The following is a 17,203-nucleotide window of genomic DNA, read 5'->3' as shown; positions in this document are numbered from 1 at the left end:
TGTAGGTAAACAAATCTTGCTGTTTTTAAAAGGTCACTGTAACTCGAGATTTAACTTCCTGGCACAATTTTATTAGTGTTCACTTCTGAAGCTAATAAGATATCAGAGTTTTCTATGTTACTCTCATTGTGACATCAATAAAGTGACTTTCAATAAAAGCTTTATGTTATTTTGATGCACAGCTCTTTCATGTTTTTCTTCCTGGCCAGTGTCTCTGAGAAGCTATCAGAAGATTCTGTTCTCATGGTCCCCAAGGAGACAGTAGAAAAACTGGTATTCCATTTGTTGGGCTCTTCCTTTGGTGAGGAAGCAAGGGACTTGCCTCCCGAATTTTCTCCTGCCCTGTGATGCTCAACTCTTGATGGAGACTTGCCTTGAACTATTGATTGCTAAAACCTGCATCCCAGAAACACAATTTATAATGCTTGAGGATGTACCCAAAAGCAAATTCAGAACCAAAATCTAAATAGCACATCTTTGGATTTATTCAAATGACAGGGCCGCTTAAATATGGGTCATCAACTTGGGGCAGTTTCTCTATCGTTTATATTCACTTAGGAAATTATTTCTTTAAACTATAATTTGCTTAAAAGATCTTGGTCAGTTTAAACCCAGCTTCCTGGCCCTCCTTGGTCCTTTTCCGGGCAGCCTGGTCCCAGGTTAAAGCAGTGCTTTGTGACATTGCAGACAAAACACTTGAAATGACACCCACACTTGCTGCCACAGAAGACACAGCAGGCAGCTTCACACTCCGACGTATAACCTGAGCATATTTACTGACTAAACACATAGTAAATTAGGGTCAGTAAACACGAAATGACTAAATATAATATACACACACTATGAACATATATTTGTGGACTGAGGCTGAAGACGCTTATGAAATGTTTATTTCACTGGTTTATAATTAATCATTCCCTTGAACAGTCATGTTCACATTGTGCCTGAAACAAGACAGATGCACTGCTAGCGAGAAAACAGTTTACCATTTTTAGCTAAACTGTTAAAAAAAAAACAAAAAAGGGATACAACAGATGCTTTTTATGTCAGCATACTTTTCCCATACTCAGAACTACCCAGTGGGGTAAGAATTCTCTGCAAAGATGACCGCACTGAGTGTCTTGTCCTTACCCAGAATGACCAAGTCACACACATAGCAAGGCATTGCCGGAAAGCCAATTATTTAAACATTTGAAAAAGTTTTTTCCCAAGTGTGTGTGTACAAAACCTGATTGTAGAAGACTTGGAAATTTAGTGGGAAGGGAGATCCTACTCCAGTGGTTTAAGCCAGGATAACGATTGATTCATTCACTTCAGTTCCTTTCTTGTATATGTTTCAATAAATAATACATGGCATTTGAAAATCAATGTTAACAATGTTCTAAAATTTATCCCATCTGGTTTTACTTATTTTTATTACTTTTAATTATGTGTGTGCATATACATTTATGTGCATCTGAGTGCAGGTGCCTGTAGAGGCCAGAGGCAGAAGTTGAACCACCCAACATGGGTGCTGGGAACTTGAGTCCTCTGCAAGATTAGTCCATGCTCGTAACTGCTGAGCTGTCTCTCCACGCCCAACATTCGGTTTAAAATGGAAGCGTACACATTATAAAAATTTGTGAGATAGGGAAATACATCAAGGAAATTAAAGTCATCTAGAATCCCATTATTCAAAAATAAGCAGTTAATATAGTTTTATTTCCCTTTGGTCTTTTTCTGGTAATTTTAAGCTTAGAATATACAAGACTTTTAAGTATAATGAACAAAAGTTTGGATGGATGACAAAGAAGGACATGGTGATGGTATTTTTGCCCCTTAAATTATCTATAGGTTTTTAAAGAGGCAGATGATAGTCATTCAATATCTCTGTCCACTCAAGGCTTTCAAACCTGTGAGTTCTAAAGCTCATGGTTTCTTCCTAGTATGCGCACTGGTTTGTACAGCACCTCCGTGGATCTACAACACTTATATAAGAATACCCCTCACAAAGCATTTAACCACATTCCTCAGGGCAAGAAAGAATAGCTGCTAAGCCTGATGAAAAGATTCCGTATCTCATGAGAAAATATATAATTTGCTTTACATAATTTTCATACTTAAATTTATATAAAAGACAGCAGGAAAATAAGGCATGGTTAATAATGGCTCAAGGAGGTTCTGACTGGTACAACAGACTTGTTCTTATATTATTGAACTTCAAGCATTTATTATCAAAATTAAAAATGAAGCTGCAGCCGTATATAAAGTCACGATCCCATTCGGCGGTTGTCGGGGAGTGTTGGTGGGAACCTGCACACAGCACTGAAAGCCAGGAGAAAGCAAAGGCGGGCTCCAGTTGGAATGTTGAGTGTATTCAGACAGCTTCCTCTTGACTTAGATGGTCATGACACACTGAATGAACTTAAAGAGGAAAATTAGTGTTACATTACAGACTGCAAAACACTAAGGGTGCCATAGCCTCCCTGTGGGCAGCTTCCATTTTAGTTCTCCATCTTGGCATTGTGGATAAACAAGAAGAATAAACAAATCCGAACTTTCTAAGTTATGCATAAATGAAACATAGGGTGGGGAGAGTCTTCCTAGCAGAGGAACTTTCTATTGGAAAGTCCAATGAGTTCCTCATTTTATGGGAAGGAGGAATCACTTCCACAGTTAAAGGATTTCAATCCAAAATGGTATTTAAGGGTCTAGAAAGAGTCATGGTCAAAAGTACTCTTGTCCACAAGAACAAAGAACAAATTTACACTGTCTCATCATGTGAGGACTTCCAAACTGACTTCACCCTGTTACTCTAGCCAGGCACTTTTGACACCATGGTCCTGTGAAGTCTGCTCTTGTCAGCGTCAAAGCCACACAGAGAAAAGCCAGCCCCGCTCCAGCAACTCAGAATTGCACATTTAGCAACATCAGTCTTGGCTGTGCATTGCTGTCACCTCCCCGCAGGCTCACTAGACCAGTGGTTTTCAGCCTTCCTAATGCTGTGACCCTTTAATACACTTCCTCATGCTGTGGTGACTCCCAGCTATAAAATTATTTTCATTGCTACTTCAAAACTATAATTTTGCTACTCTTATGAATCGTCGTGTAAATATCTGATATGCAGGATATCTGATACGTGATCCCTGTGAAAAGGCTGTTAGACCTCACAAAGGGATCACAACCCGAAGGCTAATAACCACTGCACTAGGCCCCGCCCCCTTAGCTTATTTTCAACATTGGTGGGGAGGGAGCCCCACTGCTAATTCCTGCAACAATTCTGCTAAACCAGCTCATCGGTTCTTATTTGACAGAAAAAGAAACCAAAGATTAGGACATTTAGAAACCTCTTTAGTGGTCCCCTCTGATGCCAACGTCTATTCCTTTTCCCTCCCTGGGTTATCACTGTAAACAATTAGTCTAAAATCGTGATTTCAGTTGGTGCCTGCCTTATGTTCTCACGGAATAGCACAGGTATGCAAAGCACCACTGGAAGCTACCTAAGTGATGTTTGCTTTATACAGAGAGAGCAGATACATGTCTGCATTTGCACAACACCTCAAGACACAGCTGACTGAAACCTGTCAACTGCTCTTTGAAAGAGGCCGTGTTATTACTTCATATGTGTGTGCATGTTGTGTCGGGATGGACATGTATGTGGAGGCGAAGGGACAATCTCAAGCGTCATGCCTCAGGTGATGCCGACTGGCCTAAAACTCACTAATTAGACTTGACTGGAGGGACAGCAAGCCCTGGGAACCTGTCTCTACCTCCCTAGTACTGGGGTTACAACAGAGTGCTGCCATTCCAGCATTTGCACAAGGGTTCTGGGGATTGAACTCAGGTCCTCATGATTGTCTGCCAACCAAGCTATCATCCCAGGCTGAAAGAGACATCATTATGATGACACCTGCTTCACTCGGTCTCAGAGTAACCAGGGAAATCTACTTATAGGACTCAGTCAATAAGAGCAAGTTTTGGAGTAATCCTCCTGCCTCATCCTCAGAAGTGTTGGGATTACAGGCATGAACCACCATATCCTGTTATGTTTTCTGTTTATTTGAGGCAGAGACTCACAAGCATAGCGCCGGCTGGCCTTGAACTCATGGCAATCCACCTGCCTCAGCCTCTTGAGTTCATGCATGAGCCACCATGTCCATATTCTTAATAGAGAACTTCAAAAAGTAAAGCTGTTTTATGTACACTATGTCTTCTAGTAAGCGCTTATTCACTGAGACTTACATCATCATACGAGAAATTCACCATTCCTTGTTGACCAGAATCCCGTCTTCGAAAGGTATCTGCAAAACAACACAGGAAAATGTAGTTTTTCTTTCAACAGTTTTTCCAAAATCACAACAGCTATTTGGCAGTAGGATCAAACTTGAATAGCATCTAAATTCAACAACCAGTCAACATAAGGCCAAAGAAAAACAGTCAGCTATAGGAATATCAAAAGATTTATTATAGCAGTGATATCACGGGCGGAAGGTGGTCCATGGTCATGGATCTGAGAAAGACGACTGGTCTCAGCAGAAGCATTTGAGCTTTCAAGGCCCTTAGCTGCAGTGAAAGCTTAGGGTTCCAGATACTGTAGTAACACATACGCTACTTAAGCAAAGAAACAGATGGGTACAATACAATGGTGACCCAAAATCCCACTCATTTCAGCCCCGCTGACCAAAGCGGATTAGTTTTACTCTTTTCAAGGGTCCCACAGTTGAGGAGAATTACTCGTAACTGCACTCCGACTGAAACGGCACAAACAGGGCTGTGGGTGTAGCCCCCCACATTCACCTGGCAGTTTGTGTGGGCAGTTTGTGACTGCAGCGCCAGAAACAAATGCACTTAAATGCAGACAGTTCTAGCTGCAGCACCGAAATAAAATACACCACAATTACTCTCTCATCTAAAAATATCTGCGTAGCATGTTAGGCTCCATTTGCTTAGTGGTTGTGGGAAGGGTCTACCTGATGGAGGAGTTACTTTCATTTAATAAAGAAACTGCCTTGGCCCATTTATAGGCCAGCCCTTAGGTGGGTGGAGTAAGCAGACAAAATGCTGGGAGAAAGAAGCCGAGTGGAGGAGTCGCCATGATTCTCCCACTCCAAACAGACGCAGGTTAAGATCCTCCCTGGTAAGCCAGCTCGTGGGGCTACACAGAGTATTAGAAATGGGTTAGATCAATATGTAAGAGCTAACCAATAAGAGGCCGGAACTAATGGGCCTGGCAGTGTTCAAAAGAATACAGTTTCCGTGTAATTATTTTGGGGCATAAGCCATGCGGGCGGCCGGGTGCTGGGGACGCAGCCCCGCCGCTCATATTACAACACCTACCAATGTACCCCTTAAAACCACAGAAAAACTGGGCAGAATGCAAGTTCAGAGGCATGGAGAAATGAGAAATGTCATAAAAGGGTCTCCTAGGGTCCTGCTGTGCTGACAGGTTTTGGGGAACACACCTGTGAGAGCCCTCAGTTTGACACAGCAGGCGATGTAGTCGTCAAAGGTGATCTTCCCGCTGGTGCTGTACCGCTTGGCAATGAAAGTCACAGTTTGCGGGTTCAAGCGAAATCCTGGAAGGCAGAAAAATCACCCAGCCAGAAAAAGATGAAGGCATGTAAAAACAACAAGAAAATCCAAAACAACAACAAAACACTAAAAATAGACAATTGAAATGAAGAACTGTCTTCCAGTTCTTTGGCACACGTGTAGGGAAAGAAAATGCAGCGAGCAGTAAGTGGAGAAGCTCTGGTTGGGAATACGAACCCATCGCCATCAGGGCTTTCTGCAGCTCCTGGGGATCCACTGTCCCACTCCTGTCGCTGTCAAAGCTGATGAAGTGCTGTCTCCAGCCATTCAGCACAGCCCAGAGCTCCTTAAATTCATTGAATCCCATGGTGCCAGACATATCTCTCTGGACTACAGTCAAGGACCGGAACTGTCTGATTCCACAGCTTAATAATTTCATGAGAATGAAGAAGGTAAGAACTCAATGTTCTTTCTGTTAAAATGGCAAAATGACAAAAATGGCAAAAAGATACCCCAAATTTTACAAAAGCTATTCTATATTCTTGTTGCTATGATATAAAGCATTAGTGATAACTGATGTAATAAGCGGCCTATGGCTTTAAAGCTCTGAACACCTGATGACATGGCATTATGAGCCTCAAGTAAGAAGCAGTTTTCTTACAGGAACTGGGTGTACTTCCTAGGTGCTCTAGGTTTTGGGTTCTGATATTTCCTTGCTAAGCCCTCAGACCCAAGGATTTCACCGGAAGAAATGTGTTGCAGTGGAAAGTACCGCGGGTGACACACTAGTCAAACTGAGACTAACTGGCCGGGTGACACACTAGTCAAACTGAGACTCACAACTGGCTGGCATTCTTGTCTCCTTTGATGCCTTATTGAACTAACACACACACTTTCCCACCTCTCTCTCTTGAGGAAGGATCTCCAGAGTTCAGGCTAACCTCCAACTCACAGTATAGCCCAGGTTGCCCTCAAATTCACAGTGATCCTCCTGTCTCAGTATCCTGAGTGTTATGATTAACAGGCATGAGCCATGGCACCTCTGGAGCCTTGTGCAATCTTGAACAACCTTCCATTTGCTAAACTTCCTGCCTGTTCTTCACCAAATTACATCCTAACGGCTAGTCATTTCACCAGGCTTTTTGGTGGTTGCTTGCTATTTTGTAATTACTTACTATTCATCCTGAGATGACTTGTTTTAGAAAGATGTTTTTTATTTATTTTCACCAAGGAAAAACACTCTAGACAACCATCAAGGTAAAGGATACATCCAACATTGAAACCATAAGGCGACAAGTCTCCAGATTAAAAGCTGGTAAAAAGAAAGTACATGAATAAGTTTTTCAAAATTTCATATTACATTGGAATCATTCAAATTATGAGTTTTAAAACATGCTACCCGGTTTGCATGCTACTCCCTTGCCATTTTGTGGTGTTTGGCTTGTACCCATTTTGCGGGACCATGAGTCAAACATGGCCCAGGTTCAAAATGTTTACTACACGTATTGGCCCATGTTATAGATACCTGTGGGAACCCCAATTCTCAATCACCTTGAACGCAGGGCTAGGATCACCCGGCAGCCCCACTGTTACTCCTGGTCTTGTCATTTCCATAAGCTGTAGGGCTCCGTGGCACCTTAAGAAATATCCCTGATTTTGTTTTGCTAAGCCTCTCCCCAGTTCCTAAGATCTGGAATTATCTAAAGAATCTGTAGCAATACCAAGGTCCTGAAGACTACTGATCTTGGCTGAGCAGAACATTGTGTAGACAGAATGCAGTGTTCCCCCATACAGAGGGCTCTAGGGGGCTCTGCTCTCAGGGTCATAGCCAGAACCCCTACATGTGAGGACATCCTTGAATTTTCCCAGTTCATCAACAGCCAGGCAGGATCGCCACAGGAACTTTTTCACTTCCGTAATGAAAGAACCGTGCTCCCTCTGTCTTTCGTACATACTGTCCTGTCATGTGCATACAGCATCCCCAGCCTAGGTACCAGTTCTGCAGATACTTCCATCTTGACCATGTGCCTGCGGGAGGATCCCAGCCTAAGAATTTATCTCAGTCACCTTCACTGGGTGGAACTGTTTCTGTCCACCCAGTGTAACTGTCCATCAAGACTGGACAGGTTGTTTGAAGGGATGAGTGGCTGGATGGACTGAACTCTCACCCCTCGACAGGAGCTGCAGTTTAACGTAGAAGGATATCTCTTTCAAGAAGGCTAAGGAGAAATGTGGGTTATTATTATTATTATTTTGGTTTTTTGAGATAAGGTTTCTCTGGCAACAACCTCTAACTGTCCTGGAATACACATTGTAGACCAGGCTGGCCTTGAACTCAGAGATCTGCCTGCCTCTGCCTCCCAAGTGCTGAGATTAAAGGTGTGTATCACCACTACCCAGCAAGTGTTATTATTTTTTTAATAGAATATTTTGGGTTTGAGTGATACATAAAAATTGTTTATTTTAAATCAAATACCAACACAGCTATAGGCCCATGGTTTCCTCATTTTATTAAATGTGTTTATTTGGCTTTTTTGAGATAGAGCATCATTGTAGCCCAGGCTGCCTTCAGCTCCATGTAGGTGACGACCTCCACCTCCTGCTCCTTCTGCCTCCACCTCCCAAGTGTGCAGACTGCAGGCACAGATTACCACGCTCAGCTAATTTCTCTGTTCTAATGTAGGGACATAGCCCCACCCATTGGGGGCGTGTTCGCCTCGGGCTAATGTTTATGGATAAATCTGCCGGGCGTGAGCCCAGCAGCCCTTTTCTTTTGCTCCGCTTTTCCAGTACTCCTTGAATTTCCTCAACGCTAATGAGAAGGGAACATCGGCTGCAGAAAGACATTGGATAATGGAAAAGTCTACTGAACTAAATCAACCAGTTTATTTCAAGGATGTGCTGACCTCACAATGGAAGCCAGGAGATGTGCTGCGTTGGGGAAGGGGATTTGCTCTTGTCTCCACAGGTGAGGAAAAATTGTGGATTCCATCAAAATTGATAAAGGTTCGTTTTGATGAAGAGAAGCCAGTTGGGAAAGATAAATAACAATTCAATCACATGGATGGCAATCATACTGATGGTAAGTAATACAGATAGGTTGGGGGCAGGGTTCTCTTCTTATCTCCACAGGAAAATACCCATCTTCAAAGAATTTAAGGTACCCCTAATATTTAATTACTGATGGAGGGACTTGTTCTGTAAGTATTAATTTATATATATATATATATATATATCTTAAACTTTCTTTGCTTTTCCTCATATCTGTGTCTTTCTTTATATGTCAGTATATGTCCTTGTTGTTAATGTTTAAATTTCCCATAACAAGCAACAAATTTTCCTACAGTAATCTTTGAAGTTTCCAGGATGAAGATGGGGCCCCACAACATCAACTCCATCTGGTTTTTATGACGTCATGAATTTTTTTTTTTTTAAAAGCGCTAATATTAGACCTGTTTTTTGGTACCAACTACAAGAGACAATTTCGAATGGTGCACATTTTTGACAACACTCTGGTCGGACCTTCTCAAAACGCTCTGAGACTAGTTACAATTTTCTTAGGTCAAAGGTTAATTTGGGAATTTTACCATCATTTGCTTTCACAGGACCCCCTAAGAAGAACGTCGCCCCCATGTCAGCTAGAAGCAATCTTAGAGGACGACATCCCTCTCCCAACAGAGTTTGCCCTCAGGGTTGGGGACATCTTTTAATGGTTGGTTTAGGGTTGAGGGGATGGGGTGATATTTTTTTTTTTGAAAAAAAAAAAAAGAAGAAGAAGAAGAAGAGGAAGAAGAAGGGGGTAACTGGTTTTTTGGGATGATTGGTATTTGTGAATTACTGTTTATAGAAAATTGTACTGGTACTGTTTCTTGTATATTGATATGTTGAATATTGAATGTGAGTGTTCCTACCTCTATTTTTGTATGAGTATGCTTATAACTTTGTCTATATTGTATTGATACATCTACCATATTACATTGTACATTTCTACCTCTGATACTATGACATTGTTTACAGTTGAAGATCATTGTCTTCATATATTGCACAGTTGTTTATTCTTTTAGTCTTCAAAGTTAGATAGGTATTGAGAATTATATGTTTGTCATATTTTAAGTTTATCAGGTCTTTTAGTTACATAGAGATTATATTTAGTATAGATAGTATGATCTTCAGCCTCTTCGAAGAGCTGTAGAAAATGGCCTTTAATCTAACCTAAAATTTCTGTGCCAAAGAGACACAATTACTCCTGGCAACACCACTCTACTCCCGAGAGAACGTTGAGCACCAAAGACACTCCACTGGGAGCTTGTCTTCTTGGCAGAACTGGCCTTTGGGTTAAGAAAAGCCCATACCTCAACTTCTGACAAAGATACAGAATATCCCTAAGTGGATGAAACAGGATTGTCTTATCTTGCCAAGACAGGGTAGGATAGTCCTAAGAAAGTTCCTTGCCTTTAATAATGGTATGCCAGTTATGTTAGGCCTTAGCCAAAGTTGGTTGACTCAACATTGCAAACGAGACTTTGGGTGATTGCCCAGGTAGTCAGTTGTCTCTGTCAATTGTTGCACATTTTGGATATCTCTCGATTGTTAAGTAATATTTATTCCCTTCTCAGATCTTTGACGGAGTTGAAGATTATATAATTGTAGTTACTCTCTATGTTATTTAGACTCCTTGAGATAGAATGTTTAGCAAAAGTTTTGTTCTCAATATTGTTTGTTATATTTATTATTTGTTATTATTGTATATAGTTGTATTTGGTTTGGTTCTATCTTATTTAGACAAAAGGGGGGGATGTAGGGACATAGCCCCACCCATTGGGGGCGTGTTCGCCTCGGGCTAATGTTTACGGATAAATCTGCTGGGCGTGAGCCCAGCAGCCCTTTTCTTTTGCTCCGCTTTTCCAGTACTCCGCGGGAACCTGTGGTCCTGTAAGTCTATTTCCTTATTAAAGCTGTATATATCTATATAATCTGTCTACATTCATTTGCGCCACCACATTCTAATGTTTTCTCAACTTATTAGCCAACATCCAGCCACCAAGTGATTGACAGATGCAGGGTGTGTGAGCTAGGGAACACACAGTGAGATGAAGCTGAGTACAGGTGTCCCGTGAATCTGGGGGAGGCAAACAGGCCTTGCTCAGTTTTGCTCACTATATTCTCATCGGAAACAGCTCTTATTAATGTCAATCGTTCAAGATAGTCTCAAAACCATCCTTGTGTGGCCACTTCCCCCCCGCTGCTGCTTCCGTTTGCTTCTGCAGTGCCCCAGGCATCTTTTCATCCTGTAGAAGCAATGCCTAGGAAGGAAGGAAGCCTACTCTGCCCGCATCTATCAAGCTGCTTACTGAGGAACCAAATTCAAGCAAAGGAGAAGCAGAATTTCTGTTGTGGAGACTGGAACAAGCCCCATCAAGACCCCTCTAGGGATGGCTGCTTCTTGTTTGGAGTATCCCAGATGCCCCCATCCACTCCAAGTCTGTGGGTGATGACTTGGAATCTGGGTCTAAAGAGATGGATGTCTGTAGGGTTTCTGTACTTCACCTCTTGGCAGCCCAGAAACTGGGTGGCATATAATTAACTATATCACATGGACCTTGCATTTCGGGAAATGTCTTCTTATAATGCATTGGTTTAAGGTCATCACAAAATTGACTTTCAAATAAAAATGTTAAAATGTATTATTACAATTATTTGTTTGCTGTGTGTGTGTGGGGGGTATAAGGTGTGTGTCAGAGAGTCAGAGGACAACTTTCAGGAGTTGGTGCAGAACCAGCGTTTGAACTCAGGTCATCAGTTTTGGTGGCAAAGAGCAGCTGAGGCATCTCACCAGCTCTCAGGATGAAGTCCTGCAGGAACTGCTCTCTAAGGCTACAATTCACTTTGGTCTGTTTAGAATCTGGTGCATCCCTTCTACTTCGAAAGGCTACAGGCTGATAAGACACCTCACTGGGTAAACTCCATTAGATCTTCCTCCTTTACCTCAAATGCCTGACGTTAAAAATTAACAGCTTAAATACAATACTCACAGTTCAGTTCCCTTCACCTAGAAAGGGCTTCTCTTGGTTAGGACCAAATTAAAATGACAGAAATTTGAAAGGCCCTTTTCTTTTAAATTAATTCCCAACCAGGGAACAGAAATAGGACACTGAGTCACACAAGACAAGGGAACAACCGAAACATGAGTGTCGTAAAGATGGCCATCTAGAGGACACAGTGCCTCAAACAGCTGACGGTGCCCCGCAAATGCTTAGCTGTGAATTCTAGTTGGAACATTCTAACTTACATTTTCCTAGGACGTGGAGGTGTCAGTTTGATGTCATGACTAATTCACAAGTGGAAAAGAAGTGAGAAGGGAGCCCACTTAAGCTAAGTCACTATTATTTGTCCTAGAAACTTCTCGTGGTGAAGGCTAGATTTTTAAGGAAAAAAGATTAAAACAGCAGAGTGTAAGACGATAAGCCCTGGCCAGGATGCAGGATCTCGGCCATGTTTCCTTCTCTGTGCAGCTTGAAGCACAGTACTGAAAGGAGCAGAGTGGAACTGTGCTGGTTGATTGTGCTGCACACTCAGTGTACAAAGATGGAGGAAGGAGCAGAAGGGCTAGTAGGAGGTGACCTCAGCAGGAACACATCTTCTCGGGTGGAATGTCACAGCCAGCAAGCGTTGGTATTGACAAGTAGCAAGCCAAGGGCCTGGAGATCAAACTATAAGTCTGGCCACTCTCTCAGGGCCACCAAAGTTAGAACAGAATAAGCACTTGGCAAATGGTCAGTGGTACGTGTTAGCACTTATCATTAACGATACCTGATCTGGTGGATTCCATTTCAGCACCCTAACTTGTTCTCTGTTAGGGAGGCCACCCGAACTGTGTCACTGGTTTGAATGGCTTCTGTACACAGGGAACCCAAATCCAAGAAATCCACTAACCTGTCTGGTAGACTAGTGACTTAGAAACTATGCTCAATTAACATGCAAAAAAAAAAAACCAGTAGTGTGGTGGATCAGAAAAGTTTGATTTCTTTAAAGGAACAATCACAGTTAACAGCTGAAGTACAGAGAAGCAGGTATGATTAGAAGAATCTGGGACCATGAGCTTACGTTTGTATCCTCCAGCAATGCCAGACTGCGTTAGACATCTCTGCAGCTCATCGGCATCAATTTGTCCATCCTTATAAAACAAACAGACAAAAAACAGGAAGTGGGAAAAAATGACTGTGAGCTGTAGCTTCATTTCCTTAGACAAAGGCAAGGGAAAATGATGATGTGTAGCATTTTTTTTTTAATTAAAATTTCCAACTGTTCCCCGTTTCCCATTTCCCTCCCCCTCCTCCCACATATTGCCCTCTCCCCCCACTCCCCTCCCCCATCCCCACTCCTCTTCTCCTCCCCCCAGTCCATTCCCCCTCCCTCTCGATACTGAAGAGCAGTCCAAATTCCCTGCCCTACAGGAAGACCAAGGTCCTCCCACTTCCATCCAGGCCCAGGAAGGTGAGCATCCAAACAGGCTAAGCTCCCACAAAGCCAGTTCATGTATTAGGATCGAAACCTAGTGCCACTGTCCTTGGCTTCTCATCAGCCTTCATTGTCCGCCATGTTCAGAGAGTCCAGATGTATAGCATTTTTAAAAGGAATGTCTTTCAAAATTGGGCACTCTTCTCCCTACCCTACCCTAATTCCAAAAAGAATTTGACGATGAGAAAATATTTGTCATAGCAGAAAGTCTCTACTCAGTTTGAGCCAAAAAATGATCAAAACTAATCATTTTAAAATATAATTAGTTGCGGGATTGTTTAAAAACATATCCTTCAACCCCTTTTTGAGAGAGAGCGAGAGGAAGAAGGGTATATAGTAGACCTTTCGGGAATCAATAAATTCAAGGCCTGGCCCAAGGAGAAAGAGGCTCACCCTTGAACCAACTTATGGCATAGGAGACTGTTTTCTGAGCAGTTATATGCAGAAGACATATGGTAGGTATGGTAGGCTCTCGGACTTTCTTATTGGCTGACTGGGGTCAAAACTGTCTCATTTTTAGGGATTTTAAATAAAACACATAAATCTAAGTTGGCAAGATCTATTATGTTATAAATAAGGCACAATAATTTGGAATTATTAATGACGAGTGTGTGGAATCAAGGCCAGGGCTGCGGAAAGTCAAGCAGGTAGGGTCACTTACATGCTGGAGATAACAGCAGTCTAAGAAAGCTCGGCTTGAGGTGTGCTGTGTCTTGTGGTTTCAAAGACACAGATCAATAACAGACTAAGTAGCTACTCGAGAAGAAAGTCTCCCAGTCTTCGGCTCAATTTTCCATTCAAATTCTCAACGCCGTGTTTCTTAGAGTACCACTTTCAAAGCGGCCTGGGGGTTTTGCTTACCATATTCTATAGCATCTACAGTATTTTTTTTTTTTTTTTAACCAGATCTTGATTCCATTCTTCCATTCTTTCTGGCTCTTGTTGTTAAAACTAAGGTGAACAAGCAGGATAAACATCCCTTCTGGACACGTTTGGATTACGTCAAGGGTACATTTACCAAACACAGAGGTCATGACCTTGCAAGCTGGTCCTTCCTCCCAGCATCCTAGACCATCACACAGGGAGGGAAGTGGGACTTAGGACTTGAGTAAGTGGCCTGGATTCTTTCTCTGGGTCAGCAGGCCATATACCTAATAAGGACAGAAACGCTAGCAGGGGAGATCATCTACAGTAGGGAGAGAGGTCACCTTCCAAACTGACAGTAACTCCCCTTCCCAGAAGCCTGTGGCTCTTTACACCTCTCTACTTCCTAAGGGAGTAGATGGCTAATTATCAAATCCAACTGAAAGTAGATATCATAATTGGGCTACAGAATCACTAAGGCACGTCTTTGGTTGGACAAACAGAGGTTTTATGTTCAGAACTTGAATTTCTTCCCCCCCTCCCCAATGCAACTTTACCCTGATAATATGGTTCCACAGGCATCTTTCTACTTTATAGGTCTTCAAAGTATGTTTATAATATATAATATTTAATACATAATCCCCTTTGGTTCAACCGAACCCCTAGTTCAGTCACAAGGTGAGCTGTGAGCTGATCTAGCATGAATACAGATGTTCTCTGCCCAACTTTGGCCAGGACTAAAATAAGCATGTTTTAGTTTTCCTTTCCTTTTCCTTCGTTGGCCCAGGCAAAGGGACTCAACTCCAGGGTGAAGTTCGTTTAGCTGCCACCACACTGAACGGTAACACAAACAGATGTAACAATGCTTCATTATTAAAAGGAAGGTCTAACCTGTCCAGCAACAGCAGCGAAGTAACCATAGAGCGGATCCTGAGTTTGTCCGGGGAACGCAGGCCCTCCAGGAGCTCCTCCATACTGCTTAAAGGAAAAGAAAAAGCATCAGAACGGAATCTAGTTTATTTCACCACGCACAATTTTGCACAAAGCCGAGGCAACACAGAATCTCCCTCCCCACGACCTCACACTCCAGCGCAGTGACCCACCCCACTCTTCCACTCCTGCTCCACTGATATTTAAAAGCCGGCGAGTTGGTCCAAACTAAGATTCCCACGAAAGTGATGCCGCTATATGCGAAGCCACATAAACTCTATCAACTAGGGGGTTGCATAGGTGAACGTAACAGAAGCAAGCGATTTAGCAGCAAGGATCAGGACTGTTTTCCTGTTGCTTTTTCTTTTTTCTTTTTCAACGATGTTTTAAAAGTGCTTGAAGTACTAGGTAAGGCTGGAATTGGCACAGGGTTGACAGGTATGGCCTGGGAGGAAGGAGGATGGCACCGCTGTATCTCAGACGAGGATCCTCTGTCTCTGACAGTACATCCCTAGCACCTGGCGAGGTGGTCTTTCTCTGGGGCTCCACTTCATTTCTCTAGACTTTCTGGTTTCCCTGTCACTTTTTGTTCAAGAGAGTGACCACAGACAGGACCGTGCTAGATCAAGAAGGCTGTTGTTGCTTTGGGGGCATTCGAGAGAAAGCAGGAAGTGAGCACACAGCCTGCACTATCTCACGCCACATTTCCAAGTTACCGAGTGGGTTTCCTGGGTCGCAGTTCACCCACCCGTTGTCCCGAGGGAGCCCCTAGGAAGATAGGGACAGAAGAATGCAGTGGAGCCGAGGATGGACTTCAGGAGCCAGGCGTACGCGCTGGGAGCATCTGGGACGGGGATCCCCCGGGCAGCGCCTCCTCCCGAGCGTCTGCGACGCCCTCTCGCCCCGGGAGCAGCGAGACTGCGGTGCCCGCGCTCTGCACTTACCCCGCCTGGGTAGTACCCGCCGCCGGCGCCAGGGTGCCCGGGGTACGCCATGGTGCAGACTGCGCCTCCGCCCTGCACGTCTGCTGCTCCGCCCGTCTGCCTGTCCGGAGCCGCCCCGGAGCGCACCACGCCGCCCCACGGGGGACACCTCCCGCCGCCACCCACCCCTGACCCCTCCGTCCCATCCTGCGCGCCGCCAGCTCTCTGCTGCCTCCGAGCTGGGCAAGCGTCCTGCGCGACCCTCGGTCCGACGGTGACCAGGGCCCCAGACGCAGTACACTCCAGGACCCGTTCTCCCTCCCGGCCTAGTGGCACATTCCGACATCCACGCACCGCCCTGGGTGTTTTTTTTCCCTCCTTCTTCCTACTGTGCTATTTTGTGGTACATTTGTTATTTTACTCCGGTTATTGGACCGGGGTGGGGTGGGATAAGAGCGCTGTGCAATATTGTAGGGGAAAAGTTGAAGAGCAACTCAATGGATGAAAGAAGCACTTTAAAATCAAACTAGGAAAACACCTTTGAAAACCGGATGAAACTTCAGAACTATGCAGGGGGAATTTAGCTTTGAATGAGGGTGGCGTGTTTCTTTGCCAACTGTTAAGCTGGGGTGTAGCTGGTGCGATTGCGAAGTGGGTGGAGTGGGGTAGGAGAAGGGCACATTTTCTAGGCATGACAGCCTCACCCAGATCATTCGTAGAAAATTGAATTGATGTATTTTCTGGATGATTTAAAAAGAAACAACTGGCCAGGCGGTGGTGGCTCACGCCTTTAATCCCAGCACTCGGGAGGCAGAGGCAGGCGGATCTCTGTGAGTTCGAGGCCAGCCTGGTCTACAAAGGGAGTTCCAGGACAGGCTCCAAAGCTACAGAGAAACCCTGTCTCGAAAAACCAAAAAAAAAAAAAAAAAAAAAAAAAAAAAAAAAAAAAAGAAAGAAAGAAAAGAAAAGAAACAACTGTTCTCGTGAGCACTCCTGGAAGGGATATGTAACTCGCTTGGGTTGTTCAGAAAATTCTTCACACAGTTTTCTTTTTCGGTTTTTAGTATAATTGAGGCATGAGAAGTCGTTGGCTCCCCCTTGACTACTAAGGACTACACAGAGCATTTCTGTTGTTTGCTCTCTTTCCCTCTGGGGACCAGGCTCTCAGGCTAGCCCAGATCTCCTGTCCTGCTGGGTCATCAGGCCTGCCTGTTTTTCTGATTTTGCCCTTTTGAGAAAGACTTCAATGAACAGGGTTGACTATAGTGTGAGACCATGGCTTGAATCACCGGGTAAATCATCAGCACCTCTCGCCTCCCCGTTTGGGATACATGAACTCCAAAAAACCCCAGAAGTTCTGAATAGTGACAAAAATTCTAACAGTTCTCGTTGTCACATAGCAAAAGCATGACATGTGGCTTTTTTGTGTCTGATTCCGGAGATAAAATTACTGTTTT

At 43.6% G+C, this 17,203-nt stretch overlaps 1 protein-coding gene across 2 annotated transcripts; it reads right to left on the bottom strand.

The window, feature by feature from the left end:
* Positions 1-873: 873 nt before the first annotated feature.
* Positions 874-15,871, bottom strand: Sri (sorcin). Of its 2 annotated transcripts, none has more exons than XM_057758325.1 (8): positions 15,768-15,871; positions 14,785-14,871; positions 12,616-12,685; positions 6,780-6,823; positions 5,749-5,896; positions 5,442-5,555; positions 4,222-4,280; positions 874-2,403 (listed from the first exon to the last, which is right to left on the bottom strand). In XM_057758325.1, the coding sequence occupies exons 1-8, from the start codon at positions 15,816-15,818 to the stop codon at positions 2,377-2,379; spliced, it is 600 nt and encodes a 199-aa protein (XP_057614308.1). In that variant the 5' UTR covers positions 15,819-15,871; the 3' UTR covers positions 874-2,376. The 2 variants fall into 2 exon arrangements, with proteins under 2 accessions (XP_057614308.1, XP_057614310.1); XM_057758327.1 differs by having other exon boundaries at positions 14,785-14,868.
* Positions 15,872-17,203: the final 1,332 nt, after the last annotated feature.

This window comes from Chionomys nivalis, chromosome 26 (assembly GCF_950005125.1).
Source record: "Chionomys nivalis chromosome 26, mChiNiv1.1, whole genome shotgun sequence".
NCBI lineage: Eukaryota > Metazoa > Chordata > Mammalia > Rodentia > Cricetidae > Chionomys > Chionomys nivalis.
Note: the sequence above shows the minus strand (reverse complement) of the source record. Positions and strands in the feature narration are given on the sequence as shown.